Source organism: Natrix helvetica, assembly GCF_964273705.1.
Source record: "Natrix helvetica genome assembly, chromosome: 3".
Lineage (NCBI taxonomy): Eukaryota > Metazoa > Chordata > Lepidosauria > Squamata > Natricidae > Natrix > Natrix helvetica.
Window position 1 is genome coordinate 124,966,596 of NC_138549.1, and position 15,457 is coordinate 124,982,052.

Consider the following 15,457-nt stretch of genomic DNA (forward strand, 5'->3'; position numbering starts at 1 on the left):
GGACAAGTCCAATAAAGGGGGTCAGCGTTATCAGGCTGGAGGATCCTTCCAAGGTGGAGTTAGCCGTCTCTACCAGCATCAGAAATTACTGCATTATGATGTTTCCCATCAGGGGCCAATTGGCCTTTTTTTGCCCACTGATGGGAGGCAATAATCTCAGACGCTTGGGTCAGGGAGACGGTGTCAAACGGCCTCTCCCTCGAGTTTCTCTCCTATCCCCTGAGGTTTTTTGGAACATGCCTGGTGTCTTGGGACACGGGCTGAAGGCCTTTGTTGGAACAAGCAATTCAACTCCTCCTGGACATCCAGGCAATTCCAGCTGTTCCAGCAGATCAGAGGGGACAAGGATTTTATTCCCTTCTGTTCATAGTTCCAAAAGCCTTGGAGAGCTGGAGAGCCATTCTCGACCTAAAACGATTGAACCACCACATGGTGTATCAGTGCTTCAAGTTGCTACCGTTGCACACTACCATGGGAAGTGTCCGGAGGGACAACTTCCTCGCCTCAGTGGATCCGATTCCTTACCAGACGAGGCAGGACCTTCAGCTGGCCCTCCAGCTATTAAGAGACCATGGGTTTTCCATCAACCTGGACAAAAGTCACATCTATCCCACCATCTGGATTCTCCATCTGGGGGCGGTCATAGATGCCAGGGGGGAAAATGTCTGTCTTTCACAGGAATGCCTGACCAGTCTGAGATTGATGATGTCTTATGTCATGAAGCGATGACAGGTGTTGCTGGTTGTGCTCTCTCTACTGCTGGGGAGGATGGTGTTCTGCTTCCACATCGTGCCATGAGTGAGACTGCACAGCAGGCTACTCCAGTGGTTCCTCCTTCACCATCAGTGGGCAGACAGAGCCTACTCGTCCGTGAGGGTGGTCCTAATGCCGGCAGTGCACGATTCCCTGAGGTGGTAGATGTCATCAGCGAATTAACAGGGGGCCTTGTTCCGAGAGCCAGCCCAGATCACAATGACTACGGGTGCCAGGCTGTCGGGCTGGGGTGCGCACCTTCGATCAGACATCACCCAGGGTCTCTTCTCCCCCTCAGACAGCCAACACAGCAGGGATGCCCTCGGGTGCCGGTGGCCTGATGGCCTTCTCTACATATTTTCTCCCATTCCTCTCATTCAGCGGGTGATGCGGAAGATGCTAGGGGAGGAGGCGGAGCTCATCCTTCTTGCTCTGGCCTGACCACACCACCCCTGGTTTGCGGACCTGAAGGCAGTGGCCCCACCTTGTCACCTGCCATTGTTGCTGGATGTCCTCAGGCAAGGGACTCTTCTTCATCTGGATAAAGTTGACCACCTGGCGATTGAGCAGCATGGCTTGATTGGGACATTTGTCTCCTCAGGTGGTGGCCACGATTCAAGCGTCTCATTGTCTGCCCATGAACCGTATTTATGATGCAAACTGGAAAGCGTTTTTCTTGTGGTGCGTGGGCAAGAACGTGTCAGCGGCCCAAGCACCATTACATCATGTACTGGACTTTTTACAAGAGGGCTTGGACAAGGGTCTTTCGCCCAACATGCTATGACGCCAAGTGGTGGCCCTCTCATCCGTTTTGACTTACAGAGACTTTACATCCTTATCACAGCATCCCTTGATTCGTCATTTTTTGTGAGGAGCTTCAAATCTACGGCAGCCCGTAATTCATCGCTACCCAATCTGGGACCTTCCCAATGTCCTCCTGACATTGACAGGTTCTCCCTTTGAACCACTGAATGACACCTGCCTGAGATACCTGTCCTTCAAAGTTTTATTCCTCGTAGCCATTACATCGGCCAAGAAGGTTTCTGAGTTGGTGGCCCTGTCAGTGCACCAGAACTTGTGTGTGTTTCATAAGGACAGGGTGGTCTTGAGACTTGACCCCTTCTTTGTTCCCAAGGTCAACATATGTTTCCAAAGGGCACAGGAGCTGGTGCGCTCAAACTTTTTGTCTATCTCCTACTGGAAAGAGAGTGGCATAAACTGGACATGAGACGGGCCCTTTGGATTTACATTCACTGCACTTCATTGATATGACGCACAGAGGCATTGTTCGTGTCTTACCAACTGACTTAAAACATTGTCCGCTACACTGTGTCGGTGGATCAAGCCTGCATTACTAAGTCATACGAATTGCAACTGCAGCCAGTTCCAGGTTGTATCTTGGCATACTCGACAAGGAGTGCAGTGATTTCAGCTACCTGGGCCACTGAGGCCTCCCTTGAGGAAGTTTGTCGTGTGGTCACCTGGGCATCCCCGTCGCCGTTCATCTGCCACTACAAAATTGACACCTATGCATCGGCGGATGCAGCTTTTAGCAGACGGGTTCTGCAGCGGGTGTGTGAAGCTTAAGAAATTTCAGCCCGGTCACAGGCCCACCCGTAGGGACAGTACTAGCTTTGGTATGTCCCATTCATCACTGCTGTCTCTACTGACAATGGAGATTGGGCGTTGTCTTACCTGATATGCTCAATCTCTGGGAAGGTCCAGACAGCAGTGATCCCCACCCTATGAAGAGGTCCAGTCCGACAGTTGGAGGAGTTCTTCGACGATACCATAGCACTTCAGTCTGTGGATCGCATTCATCATAAAAGCTAGTGAGGCCAGTAAAGAAGGCGGGATATGCAAATCTTCAGACTTGGTCCCATTGGATGATAATAGCATTAACCCATTCATGACTGCTGTCTCCACCTTCTCAGAGATTGAGCATATCAGGTAAACCAACACCCATTCTGATTCTGATCTTGGAGCTCTTATTATCCAGAGCTTTTCCAAGGTGGTCAGGATCAAAGTTTCAACAAATTTGACACCGATAGTTTGCCTTAAGAGACTGAAAGTAACAATATCAATCCAATAAAATAATGGAAAAATGAAGAAATTGCCCAAGTTAGATCTATTCTTCCTAGAAGCAAAATAAATCCATCTAAATTCTCCTGAAACTCCCAAAATATAACCATATATTTGGGACATGTCATTCCAATGACATGATGTCATCTGCCTTAGTCTCTGCTATAAAAAATGTTCTTTACCTTATTTATCAAGCCACTGTAAAACAAATTATGAATTAATGCAATGGGAGAAGTCAGCTACACACACACACGCACACACACACACACACCTATACTGCAGACAAAATCTTCTTTCAATATCAGCCTAATCAAATCTGTTGCATTCAATTGAGTTTAAAATTGTTCATATTGTGCTGAAAAATCTGAGTAACTACAAAACGATATGAAAAGAATACCGAATGCTTCACGTGTTTGCATCCCACATCTAGCATTCCTATTTGTCTTGAACTATAAGAAATATTCTAATCTTCTCCAATTAGCAAACTCTAATTACAATTTGATTGTATCATTTTGAATTTAAGACAACTTCAGAACATTCTGTAAGAATTTTAAAGTTAAGGAAAAGATTTCCCTGAAGGATACTTTGCAGTGAAATTGAAATTGCTCAAAAGCCTGGCAAGGGGCCAATTCTAGTAAGTTTTCCCAGCAATTTTCTTGTTTGTGTCATGTGACCTTCTACTGAAGATATCGCAAAATATTGATGGAGTATTGAAAGCTAACAAAAGTGCACAGCAGTTCTATTTGGGAATCTTGCTTACACTGTGTGTATTTCTGTCATGTACAATTATTTTTTGTATCTGCTGAAATATCTTCTCTTTATGAAGTGCTTCTTATTTAGCTGATGTTTTCAGAAAATCAGAACAAGTTCTTCAGGTTTTACTTTTAAGCTTTACAATCTGACATGGTAGCATTTAATTAATTATGCCTGGAAACTGTAGAAATGCAGAAATACCTTATGTCCCTAGATTTGTCTCCTGCTGAGAGAAAATATTTGAAAAGAGGGTGTGATGGATAAATAAAAAAAATATTTCAGAACATGGTGCTGTTTACTGTAAGACAAAAGGTAGAAGGTTGACATAAATGGGAAGATAATAGAAAACCACGCGTCTCCCAGAAGGCCTCTGCTTGTTTCCAGGTAATGTTCAGGTGATTGTTTCTCCTACATATTTGTGTTGTTTCTCTTGCAGCGCATGAGGTCTGGTCCTGTTGGCAGAGCGGCTGACCCCTTGGTGATAAATAACCAGGGCCGCAAACAATGTCAACTTCCTGTGATGAGTCTGTGGCATCCGTTGAAGAAGTAACTGACAGCTTCTGGGAGGTAAGGACTTCTCCTTGGCATGATAGAAATGTTCATGATTGGCTGACCTAGGAGTGATTTGACTTAGTAAGAGCCAGCCAAATGCAAAAGAGCTTTTTTACCCCTGAAGATGCTGAGGTCACTTCAAAAGGTAAATATGTTTAGAAAGCTTCCATGAGAAGGTTCCAAGATCCTATGAGATTTTTTAATGTTTCTTCCCCTGATATGAGAGAGGTGTAACTTCCATAGAAAAAAAATAATCTAAGGTCCTTGCCTGTTTCCTCCAGAAGCTTTCTAGAGAAGTCCTTGCTGATATCAGAACTAGAGGAGATGCAAAAAAGCTGTTTCAGGATGACTTTTTGACTTCTGTCTGATCAGCATGTTAAATATGATGTTCAAGAAGCTGGCATTAATAAATTACTTTTCTTTGTTGTGAGAAAGAGATCTCATAAACAGATACTTTAAAATGATTCAGGAAAAAAGGATGGGCCACAAACATTTATCTGCCCTGCTGAGGTTTAAAGTGCATTAGATATACCCTGTTTTCCTGAAAATAAGACCTAACCGAAAATAAGTCCTAGCATGATTTTTTAGGATGTTTGTAATATAAGGCCTACCCCCAAAATAATTTTGCTGGTCAAAAAGGAGACCATATTCACCATTTAGGGAGAGAGGGGTGTTGTAAATTTAGGCTTAGTAAAAGTTACCATATTTTTTGGAGTATAAGATGCACCCTTTTCCCTCAAAAAAGAGGGTGAAAATCTGGGTGCATCTTATACACTGAATACAGCATTTTTTTTGCCTCCCAAAACCCCACCCCCTTTGTAAAAATGGTTGTGCTTAGCCTTTAGAAGGCTACCAGAATGCTCCTGGAGAGGGTAAAAATGAGCAAAAAACAGGGTGTTTCTTGCTCGTTTTTGCCCCAGCCCCCAGGAACACTCTATAAGTCTCCTAAAGGTTCTGCATGCCCTTTTTTTGACAAAAAATGGGGTCATTTTTGCAAAAAAATTGGGCCGTTTTGGGGAGGTCTGCAGAGTGCAAAACTTAAAAAAAAATTAAAATTTTAAATTTGCCTCTTCAAAATCTTGGTGTGTCTTATACTCCGGTGCATGTTATATTCCAAAAAATACAGTATGTTGTAGTTGCTAAAAAATAAGCGCATTGGCTTTGCTCTCATTCTTAGTCATCCTAATTTCCCAGGTAGCCAAACCTATTTGGCTGGTTTAAAATACAATGTCACATTCATGGAATGATTTCTGATAAAGTGGAATCATCGGGATGAAAGAGCAAAAAGTTAAGGCTAATTAGATGAGAATGGCACAGTGACAGATTGCATAATCATTGTGAGCACATACATTCCCCTCCTATTTTTCAGGAAAGGAATCAGGAAATGTACTCTTTATCCCCAAAATATGCCTTTCACGCTGAAAAGGGGAATTGTTAAAATTTAGCACTGCACTATGGCAGAGCTCTAAGTCATTACAATAATTGCAAAATGTCCCTTGCTGGCAGATTCTGAGGCTCTTCCTTATAAGCCTTCTGAGGCTCTTCCTTATAAGCCTTCTGATTCCTTCCCAGCATTTGTGCAAATGCAGCAAATTTAATCTATCGAGTATTGTTGTTTGAAAGGACGAAGCAGACTCAGAATTTTCTATAAAGAGGCAGAAGTATACCCATGGCAATCACATTTTCAAGAGTTTTTCCCTCTTTCGAAATCAAATGCCCCCTTTTCTCCCCCACCTTTCCTGTTCCCCACCCTCTGGTGCCTAGGCTTCCTGCAGGGTGCATTTCCCCCTCCCCTGATTCCTGGAGCTACAGCCAATCACTTATTCCAGGCAACTATTCATGTGTCTGGCAGGTGGGGAATTATAAGCGGACAGTGAAGCGGATTGATGATGGATATCGGCTTTGCAATGATCTGATGAACTGTGTCCATGAACGGGCCAAGATTGAGAAGGCATATGCTCAGCAGCTGGTTGATTGGGCCAAGAGGTGGAGGCAACTAATAGATAAAGGTATTTCTAAGTCTTTCCTTGTAATAGCGTAGAAGAGTAGGCTGGGAGAGAGCTTTTTCAAAGGCAAAAGGGGGAGGGAATTACAATCTGCACAACTATATTAGGTTTTTTTCCTGTTGGTTTAATCTGGACAATATTGGAGGGGGGGCAAGAGACCCCAAGGAGTTTTTTCTTCAGTTATTTTCATTTACTTTAAAAGGAAAGCATGGCTGTTCATACATTGCTGTTATCCTATATTTGAAATTTCCAAGTTTCCTTAAAGGCGGTTTTGTGGGCCTTTCTAGACAATTACTTCTTCATTTTGACAGGTGTAACTTCCAGATAAAAGCGTGTCCAAGATTATTGCAATAAAAAAATTCAAATTTAAAAATAGTATGTGCAGTAATATATTTATTAAGTCATTCAATCAAAATGAGCCAGAGCACCACTAAAAGTTCACAAGTTTTGCGTGGTAAATATTGCACTTCAATTAAATGCATGCTTATTAAGAAGCTGATACAGTTCAATGGAACTTCCTTGCACTAAATTATATATATATAAGTATAATCTTTTTGTAAATATATTGCAGTACATATCTAATACCAGTGTGGTATCCTATTCTACATGATGAAGGCATAACGAAAGGGAGCAGGGTTACAGGCATTTATTTTGTTCAGGCGATTGAATATTAGTATGAGCAAACTGGTGTCTTCCCAGCTTTTGCACCTTAAACACCATCAGATCTGACAGTATGATCGATGGCAAGGGGCTATGTATTTTCTAATCCAAAACATCTGGAGGGCAGCAGGTTGCCAATGTTTAGCTTCATAAACAACAGGCTCTTGCAATTGCTTTGAGGACTGAGGAACTGAGTCTGGGAGGAGTGAATATTTAACCATCTGCTATTACCACTGCTTCAGTTTTCAAAGCAGCCATGATGTTGTTCATTAAAACAAAATAAACTCCCTAAAGATTTGATCCTCCACTTCGTGACTTTTAGAGTGGCTCTCATGATTACTGATTTAAATATCAGTATGAGTAGATAGGAGTCATGTAAAGTGGCTGGATTTTTTACAATGACAAACAATGATCACAAAGTGTGCAACTGGGGTGTCTGAGAGGCTGTGAGAGGCTCCCTTAGGCTTCATTACTGTGGGATTCTCAGCTCTTTCAAAAATTCATTTGTTAGTAAAATAGAACAGTCTCTCAACCTTTGAGTGCATTATAGGAGCATTCAGTCTGTACAGAAAAAAATGGGCTGTTATTTCAGGATGCTGAGCCATTATCCCACCTTTACTGGTGATGTTTTTGCATAGGTCCCCAGTATGGCAGTTTGGAAAAGGCATGGATGGCTATAATGACAGAGGCAGACAAAGTCAGCGAGCTACACCAAGAAGTTAAGAATAGCCTACTGAATGATGATTTTGAAAAAGTGAAGAACTGGCAGAAGGATGCTTTCCACAAACAGATCATGGGAGGCTTCAAGGAGGCCAAGGAAGCAGAAGACGGTTTTCGGAAAGCACAAAAACCCTGGGCTAAGAAGATGAAGGAGGTAGGAAGGAGTGGAGAAGGGAACATAACAAAGGATCCCCTAACCCCAGTTTATTTTACAGAGGAAAGAAATCCATTAGTTTCCCTGGACAGAGGTTGAGATGGCCTTTCTTTCATTCATTGACAACAACTTTCCCAACCTGATATTTTCCAGTTATGTTGAGATAAAACTTCCCATTGCCAGAATGACTGAATTTTGGGAGCTACAATGCTAATTTGTTTGCAGAACTCTATACATTGGGGGGGGGGGCAGAAAATTAGCACGACCAAAACATGTCTGTTGATTCTTAAGATAACCAAGGCAGGATAATATGAAAACATGGAAAGGAAACACCAGTGTTGGGCCATGATTTATATAACCTCTTTCTTTGTGGTTTAGATCAGGCGCTTTCAAAATTTTGCAGGTTGCAGAACCTAACAGTAAAGGAAAAAAACCGGATTTCCTGGAATTTCTGACCAAGAGGCAAAGTTCTAGTTCAGTGTTTCTCATCCTTGGTTATTGGAGTCCATGCAGTTTATAGTTTATAGAAAATTGGCTGCATTCAATTGAATCTTATTCCCCACTCTCCAATCTTTCATAGAACCCCATCAGCCTCTTGTGCAACCATAGGACATCATGGAACACATCCATGAAAATTGTTAGTTAGATTGTGCTCTTAGATTCTATATGAAGTAATATCCATGCTCTATATGAAGATTAAAAATGATAAAAGCTCTCTCAAGTTGAGCTCGGTAATTAAAAAATGCAGCCCTGCAGTTTTGTTAGGAATGGTACAAATATAATAGGCTATGATATTTTCCCAAAATGAGGGTGTTCTTTTTTTTAAAAAAAAACACTAATTTATAGCCCTGGAATTCCCAGTGATTCCCCCATCCAAGTATAAATTAAGGCCAACCTTAATTAGCTTCTGAGATCAACCAGGGGTGACTGACTGCTGTCTCTTGCTGAGGTGATATCCCTACAGAAGTAATATTTATCACTATCTATGAACTGCATGGCTCAGTTCATGGCTATAAGCTACATGTTTAACTTCTCAACTTCTACACATTTTTAAATTCAAAACTTTCATAGTTGCTAAGAAAACTTTGAAATACAGTACGTCATTAAATTAAAACATACAAACTAGGTCATGTATTTTGCCCAGTTTAGGGCAATAGCAGTTTAGGATTCCTTATTTCATAATACAGTTGTTCTTAAATTATTTTATTTATTTGGTACCATCCAGATGATTTGGTCTGCAATTCCCACAATCTCCAGCAAAGATGAACCTCAGGTCATAGATTTCATTAAGGAAATTTGAGAATTTCTATTGGGAAGGAATTGCCTGTTGGATGCTAGAACATTAGTTATATGGCAGGCCAAAGACAACTTATGCTGACCCTCTGAAATAATTTGTGTGGGTTCTTTCTCTTGTCTCTCAAACCAGCTGGAAACAGCCAAGAAAGTATATCACTTGGCATGCAAAGAGGAGAAACTCGCTATGACCAGGGAAGCTAATAGCAAAGCTGAGCAATCTATTACTCCAGACCAGCAGAAGAAGCTTCAAGACAAAGTGGAAAAATGCAAGCAAGATGTACAAAAGGTAGGAAGGCCATCTACTGAAATAACTCGGAAAGTTAACGCGCATCCTTTTATATGAACAACAGCAGTCCAGCGCAGTCTTCTATGTACACTTTCACATAAAGAAATATATAACTCTGCACACAGGAAATAGGTCATCTTCGTGTTTAGATATAGATGGAGTTGTAAGCATACATATCAAATGTATACATTTCTGTCTGTAGACAAGATATATTGATCACCTCGGAAAGTACAACGCATGGTTTTAAATTGTTGCAATTGTTTATTTTTATGTATTACGTAAGGTCCAATAATTACTTTCCATATCCGCTGCTATTCCTTCATTTTGGAATCTGAAAGGAGAAAACCTGTGCAAAGTCTATTCAGTGACACTGTCACAAGTTCACACATGGTGACTGTATTTTCTAAATTTAATTTGGAACTTTGTTTCTTATTTGTATAACAAGTTCCAGGAACAATATTAAAGCATGCTTCCAATAGAGGTGGGTGCAGTTGGCATTAATTGCACCTGAGATTAATCTTATTTCAATGCTGATATGGAATAAACTCACAATTGAAATCCTTATGCAATCTTATTTCGGATTATGCCTTATTTTATTTATTACTTCTATGGATAATCTATAAATAATGTCGATCAATGTTATATTTAAAAGAGCAAATTTATACATGCCTACCTACCCAGAAAATCTTATATGGATAGGATTGAGCAGTGGCCTTAGTCAGGGAAACTTAACTGCATCCCTTTGTTTCCTGGACAGGCTCTGGAGAAATATGAGAAAGTAGTGGAGGAGGTGAATAAGGGAACTCCACAGTACATGGAAAGCATGGAGCAGGTCTTTGAGCAATGCCAGCAGTTTGAAGAGAAGAGGCTTAATTTCCTGAAAGAGGTGCTGTTAGATATCAAGCGACACCTGAACCTGGCAGAGAACAACAGGTAGATTGTTTTTATTATTATTATTATTATCATCATCATCATGGTTTGTCATACAGTCAGCCAGATTTTCAGACTGGATTTGGAATTTTTATCCACCTCTCAAATCCCTCCCAAGGAGCTGGGATAGGGAGATGTGGATGTTTGATGGTGTTAAAAGTCTTGTCGCAGGATGGAAGCTGTTCTAAACAAAGCTGCTTTTTGCAATTGACTGATGGCGAATTTGTCAATGCCGATGATGTTCAAGTCCCCTCGGGGAGAGGGGGCGGTTTATAAATCGAATAAATGAAATGAAATGAAGTGGTGCTCCAGTTGTTTTGGGATTGCGCCCAAAGTGCCTTTTGCTATTGGTACTACCTTTTCTTCCTTTGGCCTCAGTCATTCTATTTCTATTTGCAAGTCTTTGTATTTGTTGTTGTTGTTGTTATCGTTGTTATTCTGCTTTTTATAAAAACATAAAAACTGAAGCAGCCAAGTCAGAAATCTCTCTGGTGATTTTTGTAATACAGATGTTCCTTTACTGGGCACTTGGTGCCATCCTGAAGTTCTGTTTGCTTTTCCTTCAATTTAGTAATGTCTGTATGAGAGCTGTTTGTATGCACTTTAACATCACTTGCTAAATACGGCGGAAATTGTCCTCAAAGTGATGCAAGACAATCCAATTTATCTTGGATCCTCTAAATAAGCTAATGTGCATAGGCTTGGCTTCCATCTCAGTTTACAATATAATTTGATAAAGAAATCAATGCCAACCATTAGAAATATTTTAGCTCTGGATTTTCTGCCTTGACAGAAAATTATATTAAGATTCCTCTCCATCTAGAATTCTGTAATAGACACAGGTAGGAAAAATGAGTAGTGTTATAAACAAGATTATCTTTTACTTTGCAACTTTCTGCTAAAAATGAAGTGGTCCATGAAAATATCTCCCTTATCTTAGATTGACCACATTCTGGAATACTAGGATCCAGCAAATGAAATCTAGATTACAACATTGGTCTTAAGCAGTTCCAAGAGTTGCAAGAGAATTTAAAAATGAAGATTGTATCATTTCAGACTGGATGTGGAATGTATAAAACTTCTTACTGAGAAGAAAATAACACTTCTAGTAGAAATCTAGCATAGTCATTTTCTACTTGAAGGGGTTTAACATAGACCATTTTTGTAAAAGATTATAATAGTAGTAACTTAAAAAGATTAAAAAGATGCAAAAAAAAATAGAAAATGAAAAAGTAACATAGCAAAGAAAAAAGAAATATATACAGAACTAACTTCCCACCTTAAGTATAAACAATTTTAGTGCTTTATCACTTTCACTTAAAATACAACAAATATTTTTTCTCCCCATATCCCATATCTATAAATAAATTCATAGAGCATTATAATTTCAGCCCGGGTGTCAGCAAAGATTTATTAAAGACCAGAAGTAATAACATCTCTATTTTAACCTTAATCAAACAAATTAACTTTATAGTCCACCATTTTACTTCTAACAATCTTAATCTTTATTGCATTCAATAGTTTTGTAACCTTGTTTTTATTTAAACCTTGTCCCTTCTCATAAGATCCTTCAAAATTTTAACAATCTTCTTTTGTAAATACATGACAGGAAAAATTTTCAGGTCACTCTCTTGGTTTAATGTTTGCCTTTGAATTATTAAAACTGGTTTCTTTGTATATCCAGTGTAAGATCTTTTTCCTTGTTTCTTGTAGCCTGTTATACTTTCAGTCTCAGTCTTGTCCGGTAAAACTTGACTGTGGCATCTTTGATACAGTCTATCCATAGAGGCAGATGTCTTTGTTGAAACTATTCATATTAACTTCGGAGTCCATTTTACAAAAATATCCTTCGTTATGTCCAGTGTTAGAATATTTTGACCGTTCTGCAATTATATTTTGTGTTCTTCTCCTTTAACTGTAATTTTTAGTTCTTTCTTGTGTCTAATTTTAAAAATCTTTCCTTAATATGTCTTTTTAATTCAAAACAAAAGCATTTTCCCACGGGAAGGGCTCTTTATCATTAATTCCAAAATTTTATTTAAAACCTATCTGGACCCTTAATCCATTTGTAACTTTCTAAAATCAAAGCCATAATAACCCTTTTGCTGTTTTTTCCCTTCCCCAATTAAGTTAATAACAGAATAACAGAGTTGGAAGGGACCTTTGAGATCTTCTAGACCACGGGTGGCAAACTCAATCGCGTCGTGGGCCGGATTGTGATGTATCACAATGTTTTTTGCCTTTGCAGACCCGGGGAGGGCGTGGCCTGAATGTGATGTATCCAGCCCATGAGCCACCAGTTTGACAGGCCTGTTCTAGTCCAACCCACTGCTCAAGCAAGAAGCCCTATATCCGTGATAGTGAACTTATGGCACGCGGAGCCATAAGTCTCCGGAGGCTGGGGAGGATGAAAAACAGGCTCAACAGGCCAACTGGAAGTTCATTCCCAAACTTCTGTTTGGCCCTTTGGGACTGTTTTTCACCTTCCCGAAGTTTCAGGAAAGCCTTTGGAGCCTGGGGGGGGTCATGTGTGCTTGTGCAGGGGAGTCACACATGCATGCACAGATGGGCAGGTAGGATTGAATTGGTGTGGGCACATGTGCATGCACAATAGCACGCAGGCACACAATTTTGGCACACCATGAGAAAAAAGTTTGCCATCACTGCCCTATACCATTTCCGACAAATGGTTGTCCAATCTCTTCTTAAAAATCTCCAGTGTTGGAGCGCCCACAATGTCTAAGGCAACTCGTTCCACTGAATAATTGTTCTAACTGTCAGGAAATTTCTCCTTAATAATTCTTTTTAAACTTGTAGTTAAATTTTTCTTTCACTAAGGATTAAAAGAAAGTCATCTAGTGCTGTCAAACTTGGCAATTCAAAGATTTCTAATAGCTGACAAGTAGTTAACAAGCAATGTTTGAAAGTATTTAGAAAAGGGAGTTCCGGTTCCGGCGGCAGCGGCGACGGGCAGCTCTTTGCCCGCTCCGGCTCTCCGGTGGGCTTCCCCACTCCTTGGGGGGCACAGGACACCCCGCAGAGGGGTCCTGCCAGAGGGGCGGCATCGCGGGGAGCTCCTGCAGCGGCGGCGGCCGGCGGGAGGTCTCTCGCGCGCCCAAGGCACCGGGGAGCTAGATCGGAGGGCGCCTCGCGTTTTTGCGCCTCGCGCCTCGCTAAAGCCGACTGGAGAATGAAGCAATAGAAGGAAGCAGCTGCGGTGCGGTGAGGTTGCTTCTCTCTTCATGCCCTATTTTGCACGAAGAATTAGTCAGCTTTCTTTAAAATAACTTTCGGAGTATTCTGGAGGCGCGGCTGGAGGGAGGGGGGTTTCCCCCCCCCCTTGGACAAGCGGCGAGGAATAATTTTGCTCTCAGCCCCCGGGGAAGGAGGAGGGGGGAGAGCCAACGAATGAAGCCTCACCCAGGTTGAGATGATTTTCTTTTCAATTTAATTTCACTTTCTACTGTGATTTGAGGACTTTTGGAACTTTTTAAAACTTTGTTATGCCTCTGTGCCCAAAACTGGCAGGGCAAGATGGCACACTTCCGTTGTCTTTATGAATTGTGAAACCTGACTCCACCTTTAAAATTCAGGCTTCCGGTCTTTGTCTCCGTGTCTCCCAGAGGAATCTCTTGTGGATTGGTATTTTTTGAACTTTCTAGGGGAAACCTTTCATCTATTGCCAGACTTATTAGAGAGATTCTCTTCTGCCTGGTTCTTCTGCTCCCGGACCTCACCTGGCTACCCTTCTTTTCTAACTGTTTATCTTATATATGGACTGAACTTCTAATGTTATAAAGGATGGCATCTAAAAGACCACCTCCTGGGAAACCTGGCTTTGCCACGTCTACTCCAACATCTGCAACATCCAGTCCAGCCACACAGTCAAAGAAAACAGAACTGATGCAACCTAAGACTACAGAGATGGACTTTCAACAAATGCTTCAACAAATTTTACAGGGCCAGGAGGAAATCAAGAAACAGCTAAGGGAAATGAAAGATGAAATTAAAGAAAATCAAGCCCAAATTTATAAGAACTCACAAAGACTGGATCTTGTGGAAGGGGGGGTGGAGGAGGTGAGGGGGGGGTGGAAGCTGTGCAGAAAGGGAACAAAGATCTTGACATCCAACAGATGAAATTAGAATTTGAGAGAATGTCCTATTATCTTAGATTTCAAAATGTTATAGAAGAAGATGGGGAAAATATAAGGGACATCATGACAAACATTCTGGCTGACTACACACACAAAGAAAAACAACAGATGGGGTGGGATATAGACCTGGTTTATAGAGTGAACTCAGCTTATGCTAGAACACACAATGTACCCAGGGAGGTTCACATTAAATTCCTTAGAAAAAGCACAAGAGATGAAATTCTGGGTGTACAAAGGGGGCAAGCATTGACATATCATGATATGGAGATAACCATTCTGAAGCAGATCCCTAAGAAGATTAGAGAAAAAAGAAAAAATTATTCGCAATTAGCGAATAAATTATACCAGAAAGGGGTGTGGTTTAGATGGTTGATGCCTGAAGGTATGCTGATATTCTGGGAGGAGACAAGAATCAGAATCAATTCACCCATAGAGGCGCAGGCCTTTATGGAAAAAAATAAAACACTCCTAGAGAAAACACCAGACATTACAACGGACACGCAGGACACGGGAGGGGCCAGAGCTCTGCCAGTGGAGGGAAATGGGGCAATAGCAAGAAGACTCAGATCACAAAAATAAACAAGAAAATCATATTATTATAAATTGACCGAAAGTGAAAATGGAATTATATTTGGATTTTATACTGTAATGTTTAATCTGATTGAATTTAATAATAGAACTAATATGCTGATTGTAATCAATTATATACTAATGCATTATATATAAATGTATACTATGGGTATGGAGGGAGGGGCGCCTCTCACATTTTGCAACTGCCAAAATTTGTATACCTGTCCATTTACCCTTTTCCCTATAAATCTTGAAAAACCAATAAAATTTTATTACAAAAAAAAAAAAAGAATGTTTAGAAAAGGAAGTGTGCTAAATTAGTATCCTTTTAAAGATGCCAACTATGAGCAAGATTTATTTATTAATCAAATTTAGATGGCTGCTCACCTCATGGAAAATGAGTAAGAGCTGATGGATATTCCCAGACCTCTAAACCTACCAGACACCACCACTATGTTATGGTCTCTTCCTGAGGAGCAACTGTCTGGAGTATTTGTGGGTGATCTCAAATCCTTTCCTTTTCTGGAGAGGTTTGAAGAGC

The 15,457-nt window shown here is 40.8% G+C and overlaps 1 protein-coding gene across 2 annotated transcripts in view; it reads left to right on the forward strand.

Annotated features, from left to right (window-relative positions):
* The window catches only part of PACSIN1 (protein kinase C and casein kinase substrate in neurons 1), a 67,518-nt gene that overhangs the window by 39,559 nt on the left and 12,502 nt on the right, over nt 1–15,457 (forward strand). For both annotated transcript variants that reach the window (XM_081947285.1, XM_081947286.1), the window contains exons 2-6: nt 4,025–4,155; nt 5,993–6,149; nt 7,445–7,680; nt 9,107–9,262; nt 10,020–10,195. In XM_081947285.1, coding sequence (XP_081803411.1) covers nt 4,093–4,155; nt 5,993–6,149; nt 7,445–7,680; nt 9,107–9,262; nt 10,020–10,195 — 788 coding nt within the window. In that variant the 5' untranslated portion in view covers nt 4,025–4,092. The remainder of the gene's footprint in view (nt 1–4,024; nt 4,156–5,992; nt 6,150–7,444; nt 7,681–9,106; nt 9,263–10,019; nt 10,196–15,457) is intronic.